This window comes from Aethina tumida, chromosome 1 (genome assembly GCF_024364675.1).
Source record: "Aethina tumida isolate Nest 87 chromosome 1, icAetTumi1.1, whole genome shotgun sequence".
Taxonomy (NCBI): Eukaryota; Metazoa; Arthropoda; class Insecta; order Coleoptera; family Nitidulidae; genus Aethina; species Aethina tumida.
In genome coordinates this window covers 10,117,336-10,131,969 of record NC_065435.1, presented here as the reverse complement: position 1 = coordinate 10,131,969, position 14,634 = coordinate 10,117,336, and the positions used below count along the sequence as shown (strand labels likewise).

Genomic DNA, 14,634 nt, shown 5'->3' with positions numbered 1-14,634 from the left:
CTTTTATAAGTACTCTCGTACACACATTTTATCATTATCATTTGTAAAGAACGTTTTCATTATAAAATACTAAATTTTAAGTAGAACCAAAGAATTCAAAAGTATTCCAATGATTGGCGCCCAACCAAATTTCTTAAATACAAAAATTTTACTACTTCTCCAATTTTTATAAATACTTCGGTACGCACATTTTAATATTATCACTTGTAAACAACAGTTTTTTTAAATAAAATATTAAATTTCAAATAGAAAAATCCAAAAATCTCAAAAGTATTCCAATGGTTGGCGCCCAACCAAATATATTAAACACAAATTTTACTGCTTCTCAAATTTTTATTAGTAATTTAAGACTCACATTTTAATATAGAAACAACGTTTTCTTTATAAAATGCTAAATTTCAAATAGGAAAACGAAATGTTCTATTAATTGGCGCCCAACAAAACTCAAAATTACATAAATTATAAACATCAATTTCTTTTTAATAATATCACTTCTAAACAACAGTTTTTTTATAGAACACTAAATTTGAAATAGAAAAACGAAATGATTAAGGGCTTAAAAGTATGATTTTCCAATAATTGGCGCCCAACTATACTCCTTAAATACATAAATTTTACTATTTCCCCAATTTTTATAAGTACTTCAGTACTCACAATTTAATATTATCATCACATGTAAACAGCGTTTTCTTTATAAAATACTAAATTTTAAATAGAAAAACGAAATGAGTATTATTTTCCAATAGTTGGCGCCCAACAATACTTCTTAAATACATAAATTTTACTATTTCCCCAATTTTTGTGAGTACTTTAGCACTCACTTTTTATCATAATCACGTGTAAACAACATTTTCTTTATAAAATACTAAATTTTAAATAGAAAAACTAAATGATTAAGGCATTAAAAGTTTTCTAATAATTGGCGCCCAACCAAAATCATTAAATTACATAAATTTTAAATTATTTCAGCAATTACCTTTTAACAATATCACTTGAAAAGTTTTCTTTATAAAATATAAATAGAAAAACTAAATGTCTAAGGGCTTGAAAATATTTCAAACTCATTAAATTTCCCTATTTTTATAACCAGCTTCCTCCTTTTAACAATATACTTGCAAATAACGTTTTCTTTGTAAAATATTAAATTTAAAATGGAAAATTCAAATAACTAAGGGCTTTTTTAGCCCTTCAAATGCTAATATATATAAAATATTAACATGTTAGTGCTTTTATCTCAATTAAAAAGATGGGAATTGTTTTTTCAATAAACATGGAATTAATAAAATTACTAGTAAACGCAACAAAATTCAATAGTAATAATTTTAATAATCGTACGGTGTATTAAGAATTAATATTCAATATGCAGATAGTGTTATGACTTAATAACGTCTATTATTAGGTGAAATCATTCCATTACACAACAACTATCATAACATAAAAATTAAAATATAAGAAATTACCAAAAATGTACCATTTCAACCAAAACTACTTGATTACAAATAAAGGTCAGATTTTATATTTATGCTATACCTGCATAATTGCAGTTGGAAATTTTCCTACCAGTATGCATAGATTATTAAAATTTCACATAAAATTTTTATTTATTTATTATTGCTTTTTAATCGTCCGTAGCCCGTTTACGTTTGCGTAAAATCAATTCACCAAAAACAAAGCATTGCTACAAAAATATCGGTCGATACTTTGTATTATTTAAAATTTGTTGCGCCACATACGTATATAAAACACAATGTAACGCAATATGTGTCCGAGTCGGTCACGTATCAACGTACCATTTCACACTGCATTTCCTCCAATGTCGCCAATTACCATCCGAAGTTTCGTGGCACAAATTTCAGGCACGGCTTTGCATGTATACAGTGAGTTTGCCTGATAAGTTTTGACTGGAACAAGTATACAAATCTTACTAAATTTCGCCATAAAGATGACATGTATCAACTTATGAGCAAGTTATGAACTATTTTTTTAATTAAATGAGACGTTCTTTTATCGAATTCGATTACTTGTAAATTGTGCACATAAACTAGGAGGCAAATTTCACCATTTCACTGTATATGCACAAAAACAGTTGTGCATATGTCCCACAGCGAAATATTAAGTGAACAATGAACGCTTTCGTTTTATTATTTATCTTTGTACGTGACCGTTGTGCAAAATTTCTTGGGAACAGCCCGTAGAATGGAATAAAAGAGATCCGAATTTAAATGAAATTTCGCCGTGTAACGAAGAGGTGCGAGTAAAGGCGCACACCAGAAAGAAATACACATCCACATCTATATATATAACTCATATTCCGTTTATGTAAATGAAATATTCAAGGAAATTTCACGAGAACGCCGTGAAAAGAGTTTCCTCCAATTTGAAATGATACTTTTACGACCTTTTCATACTCGATGCTGACCCACGCTTTTATTCAGTTGAGGGTATTCCGTTTTATTGTTATATGCAGCCGGAATAATGCTTTTTATTAAGTTCGGGACTGATTACAACTGGGCCAGTTCAAAGATCGTTCGTTTTTATTGGTTTTGTTTCATAATTATGATGTTGTATTTTATTCATGTTACCGAGAATCGATAAAAATTGTTTGAAATTGTACAGTAATAAATATTTATGGTTCAAAATTGGTCACATTTGCTACTGAATTAGCCATTAGTTGTTCTAATGGCGTCACGCATTATACTTTTCGACCAATGGCAAAAGTTTGTTGTTTCTATTATGTTTTATTAAAGGGATGATAATAATAAATGTGTGGCTGAATCGTAAATTGATGGTTTATGAGGATACTTCCATAAAAGTGTAGTATGTGTATAAAAATAGCTAAATAATATATTTATAAATAAAATTGATTTAGAAAGTTACTCTTTTAATATAATATAAATATTTCTGTATTTGTTTTCAGGATATTGATGTTTAAAATCTTTCATTAAACCATCAATGCTTAAAAATTATAATTACTCGAATTATTAACCTATTTCTACTGCTGAAATTAATAAATTAGTTTAGTAGTAGTAAACACTCTGAAAATCTTTCATTTACTGGAAAAATATTATTTATGCTCATTTAATATTAATTCACATATTGCTACTTTGTGTATTCTTAAAATTGATTTAGAAATTAATATTTGTGGTGTGAATAAAAAATTCTGCATTTGTTTCCAATATATTGATGTGTAAAATCTTTCATTATCCATCAATGAATAAAAATCAAACCATCAATGAATTAAAATTATAATTACTCGAATTATTTGTCTATTTCCACTGCTGAAATTAATAAATCAGTTTAAAAACTTTCTAAAAATCTTTCATTTATTGTAAACATATTATTTATTGTCACCTAATATTAATTCACATTTTGCTACTTTGTTTATTCTTAAAATTGATTTAGATATTAATATTTGTGGTGTGAATAAACAATTCTGCATTTGCTTTCAGGATGAGTAAAATTTTTAATTAAACTATCAAGGAATATAAATTATAATTACTCGAAATTTATCTATTTCCACTGATGAAATTAATAAATAAATTTAAAGACACTCTAAAAATCTTTCATTTATTGTAAACATATTTATTTATGCTCAACTAATATTAATTCACATTTTGCTACTTTGTTTATTCTTAAAATTGATTTAGAAATTAATATTTGTGGTGTGAATAAAAAATTCTGCATTTGCTTTCAGGATATTGATGAGTAAATTCTTTAATTAAACTATCAAGGAATAAAAATTATAATTACTCGAATTATTTATCTATTTCCACTGATGAAATTAATAAATCAATTTAAAAACACCCTGAAAATATTTTATTTTCTGTATAAATATTACTTGTTAACTTAATATTAATTCACATATTGCTACATTGTTTATTCATAAATTGATTTAGAAATTAATATAATAATTATAATTACTCGAATTATTTACCCATTTCTACTGCCAAATTTAATAAATTAATTTAAAAACGCCCTGAAAATCTTTCATTTATTGTAAAAATATTATTTATGCTCACCTAATATTAAATCACATATTGCTACTTTGTTTAATCTTAAAATTAATTTAGAAATTAATATTTGTGGTGTGAATAAAAAATTCTGCATTTGTTTTCAAGATATTGATGTGTAAAATCTTTAATTAAACTATGAAGAAATAAAAATTATAATTAATCAAATTATTTACCTATTTCCACTGCTGAAATTGATAAATCATTTATTTTTAATTAAACTATCAAGAAACAAAAATTACTAAATTACTCGAATTTAATAAATTAATTGAAAAACAGCCTAAAAATCTTTCATTTGTTGTAAAAATATTATTTTAATTAAACTATCAAGACAAAAATTATTAATTATTTACCAATTTTGACTTTTATAATTAATAAATCAACTTAAAATCTTTGAAAATGTTTCGTTATTTAACAAATAATTAGTGATTATAGACTTTTATCTAATTTAAAAATCGTATTCTTATCTTAATTTAAAAAATATTATTTAAGTCAAATTAACTATCATTACTCCATTGAAAATGATTGTTTCAAACTAATTTACTCAATTTTTTAATTATTACTACTCTAGTCTTCACTGGACTTCTAAACGTTCTAAAAATATAAAAGTTACACACATTTATAAGTAATTTTTTATGTAAAGTACAGAACATAAACTATACATAAAATTTTTTTCTTCCTCTTTTAACATACATAATATGTGGCAGGTTTTATTTATATGCTTTAGTTATAATATTAAATTAAATTAACTCCTAAAACGAACAAAATTAACAATTTGTGTCTCAGCAACGTAAAATATGCAAAATTATTCATATTTAATTTATATATAGAGGAATAATGCAAATTCTGACATCGCTAATGGTTCGGTACTAAACCGTATTGCCGTCATTTATTAGACCGACATAAAAATTACCCATCCGCCCTTTATTACACATTTTACAACTAAATCTTGCTGAGCCTGAAAACCACTCGATTGACCAATAGGTCATTTTAATAGCACATACCATAAAATCCAAGAAGTATCACACAAATCTTCAAGTAGGTATTAAAGCCTTTAAACGAACTGCGAACATTACTCCTGACCTATAAAACCGTCTCCTCAGCCGATTGCGAGAAGCAGCGAACGGTTGGAACAATTGTTTGCCGCAAAAGTGCTTTCCGGCGTTATTCCCTATATACACGTAAAAAAACATTATACTGGGATATAAATCCCGAAAGTTGGGAGTGTGCGGTTGCTAGTTAAACACCATGAAACCAGAAATATGCAAACTATCTACGTTCCAGCCCTGCGCCTAAATATACAGACTGATATATAATATGTGTTTAACGGGAGTTGTTCAAATTTAATGACCGTGTTCGAATATAATAATATTACGTGGCAAAATTTCTGAATAGGTTGTCTCGCAAATTAACGTTTCGATGCGTAATTTGCGCCGAACAAAATTGGGCGAGACACGGGGACTAAATGGAAAAGTGACATCGACAATCAATGTCTGTTTTTTTCCTTCGATATTTCTAATTAGTTTCTTAACTTTCAATTATCGTTACAAGCGTTGTGTGCTCTAAAGGAGCAATAAAAAAATACTTTTTTCTATGGATATTGACATTTCAATTAAGTCGTTTTTAGGAAAACATACTTTTTAGTTAATATTTAAAACGTTTTTCTGAAATAAACAAATATTGATTTACTTTTGGTCTTTTAAATATTTTCAAGCTTTACTTTCTTCCAATTTATGACGGAAACTTAATTTTTAGTTAAATTCAAAATATTTTTTCTTCTCAAAAATTAAATATTAATTTATATTTTTTTCTTTTAAGTTGGCAAAATATTTTCAAGCTTTGTTTTCTTCCATTTATGATGAAATATTTTTTACTTTTTTTCTTTTAAGTTGTCAAAATATTTTCAAGCTTTTTCTTTCCCCCAGTTTATGACGAAAATATAATTTTTAGTTAAATTTGGAATATTGTTTCTTCTTAAAAGACAAATATTGATTTATATTTTTTCTTTTATGTTGTCAAAATATTTTTAAGCTTCTACCTTCTTTCAATTTATGAGAAAAACATTCTTTTTAATTAAATTTAAAATATTGTTTATTCTTATTAAACAAATATTGATTTATCTTTTTTTCTCTCATGTTGTAAAAATATTTTCAAGCTTTAGTTTCTTCCAGTTTATGATGAACTTTTTTTTTAGATAAATTTGAAATGTTATTTCTTCTCAAAAAAACAAATATTAATTTATCTTTTTTTCTCTTAAGTTGTCAAAATATTTTCTAGCTTTACTTTTTTCTAATTTATGAAGAAAGCTTTCTTTTTAGTTAAATTTGAAATGTTGTTTTTTCTTGAAAATCAATAATTGATTTAGTTCTTTTACTTTTGTATTGGCAAAATATTTTCAAGCTTTTATTTCCCTCCAGCTTATGACGAAAACATGCTTTTTAATTAAATTTGAAATGTTTCTTCTTAGAAAACAAATATTGATTTTCTTTTTTTTTTCTCGCATGTTGTAAAAATATTTTCAACATTTTTTTAGTTAAATTTGAAATATTTCTTCTCAAAAAACAAATATTTATTTATCTTTTTTTCTTTTAAGTTGAAATACTACAAACAAATATTGATTTAGCTTCTTTCTTTTGTGTTAGCAAAATATTTTCAAACTTTACTTTCTTCCAATTTATGACGAAAATTTAATTTTTAGTTAAATTCAAAATATTCTTTCTTCTCAAAAAATAAATATTAATTTATCTTTTTTCTTTCAAGTTGTCAAAATATTTTCAAGCTTTGTTTTCTTCCATTTATGATGAAAACTTGCTTTTTAGTTAATTTTCAAATATTGTTTCTTCTTGAAAAACAAATACTGATTTATGTTTTTTTTCCTTTTGTGTTGTCAAAATAGTTTCAAGCTTTACTTTCTTCCAATTAACGACGAAAACTTAATTTTTAGTTAAATTTAAAATATTATTTCTTCTCAAAAAATAAATATTAATTTATCTTTTTTCTTTTAAGTTTTCAAAATATTTTCTTCCAGTTTATGACGAAAATTTGCTATTTAGTTAAATTTGAAATATTGTTTCTTCTTGAAAAATAAATATTGATTTGTCTTTTTTTCTTTTAAGTTATCAAAAGATTTTCAAGCTTTACTTTCTTCCAGTTTATGACGTAAACTTGCTTTTTAGTTAAATTTGAAATAGTGTTCCTTCTTGAAAAACATATATTGATTCATCTTTTTTTCTTTTAAGTTGTCAAAATATTTTCAGTGTTTGCTTTCTTCCAGTTTATGACGAAAACTTGTTTTTTAGTTAAATTTGAAATATTGTTTCTTCTTAAAAAGCAAATATTGATTTATCTTTTATTCTTTTAAGTTGTCAAAATATTTTCGAGTTTTGCTGTCTTCCAGTTTATGACGAAAACTTAATTTTTAATTAATTTTAAAATATTGTTTCTTCACAGAAAACAAATATTAATTAAATTTTTTTCCTTTTAAGTTATCAAAATATTTTCAACCTTTAGTTTTTTCCAGTTTATGACGAAAACTTGCTTTTTAGTTAAATTTGATATTGTTTATTATTGAAAAACAAATATTGGTTTAACTTTTTTTCTTGGCAAAATATTCTCAAGTCTTAGTTTATTCCAATTTATGACGAAAACTTAATTTAAAACATTATTTCTTCTCAAAAACTAAGTATCTCTTTTCTTAGTTAAATTTTAATTATTGATTCTTCTTCTTAACATACTTTTTAGTTACATTTCTTTTAAAATGAATAGACAGTAACAAAAGTAACATTTTGTATTTTAAATAAATAAAACAATGGCCGCTAGAAAAAACTGCTTTTTGAAGCAATCTGGTTTTAGAGATATTGTGTAAAAAAAACCGACACGTCTTTTGACGTAAATATAAATCAGTTTTCGTAACCTTGAGTAACCAAAACAGGCGTTTCGATGATTTTAAAATTTAAAAATAACCTTTTGGTCATTGACTGAAGACACGGTTTAAGGTCTTTTAACTTGTTTCAAACCAAAATAAACTTCCTTATTGATTGAAAAATGGTGCTTACCACTAACAGAGTATAAATGGTACAATTAATGTAACATATCGTATCCTTTGTTCGCAAAATAAGAAATTAAAAAAGTGAAATTGGCGTCACAGAACGGTATAAAACAATTGTTTAGAAACTGTGACAATAAAAGCAATACCAGTCACTTTAAATTATACTGGTAGCGATGTTTTTGTTACAATAACCTAAAAAGTCATAAAACTGAACTACATGGAACCGTTAAAAAAAAGTTACTCTTGCGAGGGTCATAGAAATATTCCACTTTCTAGCTGCTTTTACAAGACTGGAGATGACGTCATCGAAATTAAAATTAGCCCGTGAACAACACCGTCTTTTTTGCTAAAAAAAATTACTAACACATTTACATTAGCGATGAAAAAACCATAAATCCTGAAACTGTTTACTCCCGTTAATTAATCCCACTTCCCGATTAGTCACCAAAACGAAATTCGACCGTGTGGCACTCTCACATGCATTTAATAGAAATTTGTCGGTCTGGTACGTACGCCGGCTGATAATTATGCGTAAAGTGCGCCCGTTTAAATATCATGGTCGAAGGAACCTCTCAAAACAAAGAACAACGATCGGATAATACACGAAACGGAATAATTAAAAACGCACAGACAAACACGCGATTCACCATCGAAAGAGGTCCTTTTGTAAAGCGAAGTCGAGTCACTTCGGATGTTGTCATAAATGTTGCGTGCCCAAAAGAAAAGACGTAGGAGAACGGAGACCGCAAACGATGATCTCGGTTTCATCCGCCATTAGTTGGACAATTGAAAATTAAACGTTCCGCTCGGTTTTTCTTGTCGTTGGGTATAATTACTGGTGGCAAGGACGATTTGATTTATTTGTTTAGCACCTCTTTAGGTTTAGTTGCGTCCTATAAAGGGGACATCTGTACTTAGTACATACAGTCTTTTACATGGGCTTTGTAATTTTACTAATTTATGAATGATAACTCAAAGAAATGGCTTTAAAAACTATAAAATAATCAACATTTGTCACCAAAATGGACAGGCTTCTTAAAACTGAAGAAAAAGTCAACCTCAGTTTTGCCTTCCTCTTCAGAATTTCAGGAAAAATAAACTAAAATAAATAATAGTCACATGGAAAAATGTCTGGACTAGATGGGGGATGAGACTTTGAAGCTTCCTTTGAATCTTCAATGATACATGTAGTCTTGTGTTGTCATAAAGAAGCAGAATTCCTTTTCTTTTGACTAAGTAAAGTCGTCTTTGAGTAAATTTTTGATAAACTTTGTCAATATATTAGATTCCACCATAGAGTCATCAAAATCTCTCTTGGCTTAAGACTTCTTCTTAAGTACTTCCACCAGGTTTACCAGACCTAACCTATTCTTCAGACCGACCATTTTTCGTCACATGTAACAATATAATCAATAAAAAACTCAGTAGCTTTACTTGCAAGGAGAGAATTGGCAGTTGTCAAACGTCTAATTTTGTTATTCCCACTTAATTTAGGTAGAATCCATTTGTCCAACTTATTTCACTCCTTCTAATGATTGATTTCGTTGGAGTTTATTGACTGGCCAATTTCTAAACATGTTGCAGGAGGTTTTTACAGCTTAATTTTGGTCGGTACAGGTTTCAGAACGACCTTAACGTTGTTCATCTTCAATATATTCATTGCCACTTTTAAACCAATGAAACCAAAATGGAATATCATGAGAGGAGTCATTAGTGAACACAGAGTAACAGTTGATGGCACTAAGAGGCAAACAAATTCTAATAACTAATGCATTAAGTCACTATCTGACATTTTAAGATACTTCTGACTTTTTACTATATAGTTTACTTAATCAGGAAGAACAAAATCATTATACAAACGAAATACTTCTTTATAAAGGGAACATGTGTACTCAGTACATACAATCTTTTACATGGACTTTGTAATTTTACTTATTTATGAATGATAACTCAAAGAAATGGCTTTAAAAACTATAAAATAATCAACATTTGTCACCAAAATGGTCAGGCTTTTTAAAACTGAAGAAAAAGTCAACCTCAGTTTTGCCTTCCTCTTCAGAGTTTCAGGAAAAAGTTAGACAATGACTAAAATAAATAATAGTCACATGGAAAAAATCTCTGGACTAGATGGGGGATGAGACTTTGAAGCTTCCTTTGAATCTCCAATGATACATGTAGTCTTGGGTTGTCATGAAGAAGCAGAATTCCTTTTCTTTTGACTAAGTAAAGTCGTCTTTGAGTAAATTTTTGATAAACTTTGTCAATATATTAGATTCCACCATAGAGTCATCAAAATCTCTCTTGGCTTAAGACTTCTTCTTAAGTACTTCCACCAGGTTTACCAGACCTAACCCATTGTTCAGACCGACCATTTTTCGTCATATATAACAATATAATCAATAAAAAACTCAGTTGCTTTACTTGCAAGGAGAGAATTGGCAGTTGTCAAACGTCTAATTTTGTTATTCCCACTTAATTTAGGTAGAATCCATTTGTCCAACTTCTTTCACTCCTTCTAATGATTGATTTCGTTGGAGTTTATTGACTGGCCAATTTCTAAACATGTTGCACGAGGTTTTTACTGCTTAATTTTGGTCGGTACAGGTTTCAGAACGACCTTAACGTTGTTCATCTTCAATATATTCATTGCCACTTTTAAACCAATGAAACCAAAATGGAATATCATGAGAGGAGTCATTAGTGAACACAGAGTAACAGTTAATGGCACTAAGAGTCAAACAAATTCTAATAACTAATGCATTAAGTCACTATCTGACATTTTAAGATACTTCTGACATTTTACTACATGATTTACTTAATCAGAAGCAACAAAATCATTATAAAAACAAAATGTATGCTAAAATTTGATGTACACTCATTTTGAGGGATTCCCAATTCAATTAAATATTTTTACCATAAAAAATGATCCAATTTTTGGCTACATAAAATAATATAATAGAACTATGTCAAGGAACACAGAAAATAACTTTTATGGCATGCCTAGAGTTTTTTATTGGCTATTTTTTGATGTACTATTCATTAAAATCGAATTACAAATAAAAAAGTAATGACGAGGTTTCCATCTTAAACGACCTACACCCACATTTAAGACTGATTTTAAAGAGAAATAATAAATCAATAAATAAATAATTTGGCGATTGATAGATTTAAATGTTTGAGATAGATTTTTTATGTTTATAGACATCAACACAATAAATTTTCATTATGATGTTTATAATTAAACTTGAGGAGACTAATGGCAGTATTATTACAATTGAGCTGTCATTATTATTTAGTTTACAATAATAATGAATGGTATATAAGTTAGAAACCAATTCACTGTTAATATGTATAATATTTAATAGTTACAGATAAATATTTGTTAGTTTTCTAGTTTAAGAATAAGATGGACAATTTTAATTCATGTGAATTTAAATATGTGAATAATAAACCATAAAAAAGTATTGTTTAAAATACTAAACTAATTATAAAATTGCGAATTTCAGTATCAAATAATTACCTGTAATTAAAATGTGTAATAATTCTAAGTAAGGCCAATTTTACTCATCTCATCATTAAATTTATATTGTATTACTAATATAAAAAATTAAATAAACTATAGAGATAAGTATTAAATTAAGGATGCATTTTTAAAATACGTCAACCTAAGTTTGAAAGTTATTTTTAGTTTCATTGATCTACTGAACTATAAAATTCTTATATTAAAATTGTAAAAGTGGGTCTAAAAAGTACATACAAAATTATATGTGGGATGTGGAAGAAAAGTAGGTAACGGCAATGGAAATTTTTATTTTAAAAACATAGTTTCGAACATATTTTAATACTGATGAAATTGTTTTCAACTTGAGTCACATCACATCCAATGTCACTTTAGACTTTAAAGAGAAATAATAAAACAATAAATAAATAATTTGATGGGTGGGTGGGCGTAAATATTTGACAGATTACATTTTTTGTTTAAATTTACCACGATACATTGATGTCAACACAATAAATTTTCATTCGGTTTATAATTAAACTTGAAATGAACGATGACAGCATTATTCAATCGGACGTTCATTATTATTTAGTTAACAATAATAATGAATGGTTTATCAGTTGGGAACTAATTATGCGTTGGATACGTGCATGTTTAACACACACCAATTTATTTACCACAATTTCTGTATTTTACGTGCCAATTTTTTGACAGTGTAGCCAACATTTTTATTTATAGGTTAGGTTATTTTTGTATATCTTTTGTAATGTTAAGTTAGTAGTACAGGATAATATTAAAAGGAAATTAGGGGAAAATGGAACTTGTTCCATTCTCTAGCAATTTATTGGCTAATTAATTAATTAAAACAATAATAGTTATACACAAATAATTTTTTAGCTTTTGGTGTTTCTTTTCTAGTTGAAGAATAGTATGAATAATTTTAAACCTAAAAATCACATAAAAAGTATAAAAAACCATAAATCAATGAATGTCGATGGTTGTAGAGATAAATGATTAGATAAAGAATTGAGAATTTATATTCTAGGTAAAATCTGTTCTACTTTATGATTAAAATTCAACAAATTGTTGATGATAAGTACATTTTATCTCCTCACAATTAAGAAAGCAATGACTTGTGAATTTTTAAAATACACCAACCAACTTCGAAAGTTATTTTTAACTTCATTGATCTATTGAGCCATAAAACCTTCATATTAAAATTGTAAAAGTGGCTCTAAAAACGTTAAAAATTATACGTGGGATATAGAAAAGTTGGCTGCTGTAACAGAGGATTTTATTTTAAAAAACATAGTTTATAACTAACCGACAAGCAGCACGTGTACGTTCGTTGTTACATTTTGAAATATCGACGTCCTGAAAAATACACAGGACATTTCGTTCGGCGTTCGCAAAGTTTATTAATTTCCGCACTAGTTTCAATAGGAAATTTTTCCATTCTGAGTCATAAAAGGGAATCGCCAACAAAACCCGACTGTTCCCTAGCTATTAATAGTCTGCCTCTCTTTTTTTTTTTGTTTCATTAATTTAATGAAAGCTCCTCAATCCCCAGTGCGTTCGGCTATGAAAATTTATAGATGTTTATCATAAATAAAAGTACGCAGTTATTGTTTCAGCCTAAACGAACGTATATGGAGTTGTGGATGGGTTATCGGGTTTCCATAAAAATATATTTCAGCCACAATTTGCTTATGGATGAGTAAAAACTGTTGTGTTTGTTTTCAGGAAAACACCGAAGACATTTGCATTCGACCATTGTTTTTGGTCCGTCGATCCGGGCAAAGAGAACTTCGCCTCCCAGGAGGTGGTGTTCGACTCGTTGGGGAGGGACATTCTGGAAAATGCGTTCCAAGGTTACAACGCTTGCATTTTCGCATATGGTCAGACCGGTAAGTTAATTTTAACGACGATATTCGTACGGTGGTGTGGAGGAGGGGTCGAAATCAGATGGAACTTTTAAAGCCTTTAATGGCCACTTTCTGGTCGGCTTCCACCTTTGTTTACCGTCACCGTGAACGGTTTTAATAGTAATATTTAGTATTGATTTTTCCACAGTTGCATGTTACACAGACCTGTCACACCCTTTCGCCGTTGTTCTTGAAAGAATTAATTAAAATAAAATCGCACCGGAGGGCTGGCGTTATTAAAAGATGGAATTGTTTCGGAGCAATTTCCACGGAGGATTAAAATTTTATTATTCGGTCACCGAACGGTGGCAATCCGAAAGTAAAAATAACCATTAGACTCTCCACAGAAAATTATTCTCGGATCTTGCTTTTAAATTTGTTTTAACGCCCTCATCGCTCCGACCGAACATCACTTTCTCTTCTTTATTTATGGAAATTATGTGGGTACATTTACAAACACCCAATTAACTGACAATATTAAAAATTAACTGTCACGAGGGAATTAGATAAAGAACTAGGCCATTCTTTTACTACTACTACAGACACTTTATTCTAATTCTAGATGCTCATATTTTTAAATTATGTAATAAAATGGTTACGACAATTAGTGGATTGTATTTTTGGTAGTTAGCCTAATTTAATTAACGCTTGTTGTTTTCACACAGAGCTAATCAACACAATTAGGAAACACCTATACTCAGAGGCATAGAAAATAAAATCCTGTGGTCAGATCCCATTATTTTTTTATGCACAATTTGGGGTAATTAAAAGTAGCAAATGATTGAAAATACAAACAAAAATATTGAATATATTGATTATTAGCATTTTTTTAAGCCAATAATGACTTGGACCTCCATAAACTCATTAACTCGTTTTAGCATTGATCTAATTTCATCCTGAAGTACTTCTTTTATGCCATCTCTACATAAACCATAAAATCAGTCAAAATATGTGTTGGAAAATTGTATTATGAAGAATCCGAATGCATCAATTGGATTTCACAGTTTTTTTGATTTTTTCTATACAGATCTAATCAATACAATCAAGACAACATCTATACTCAGTGGTTGGATATTAAAAATCACAGATCTACTGGTCAGATTCCATTGATTTTTGTGTACAGTTTGGAGTAATTAAAAGTACAAAATGATG

At 27.9% G+C, this 14,634-nt stretch overlaps 1 protein-coding gene across 3 annotated transcripts in view; it reads left to right on the top strand.

Moving 5' to 3' along the window:
* LOC109595075 (kinesin-like protein KIF13A) overlaps nucleotides 1-14,634 on the top strand; it is a 37,749-nt gene that overhangs the window by 10,799 nt on the left and 12,316 nt on the right. For all 3 annotated transcript variants that reach the window (XM_049962325.1, XM_049962324.1, XM_020010352.2), the window contains exon 3: nucleotides 13,301-13,464. In XM_049962325.1, the coding sequence (XP_049818282.1) occupies nucleotides 13,301-13,464 (164 nt within the window). The remainder of the gene's footprint in view (nucleotides 1-13,300; nucleotides 13,465-14,634) is intronic.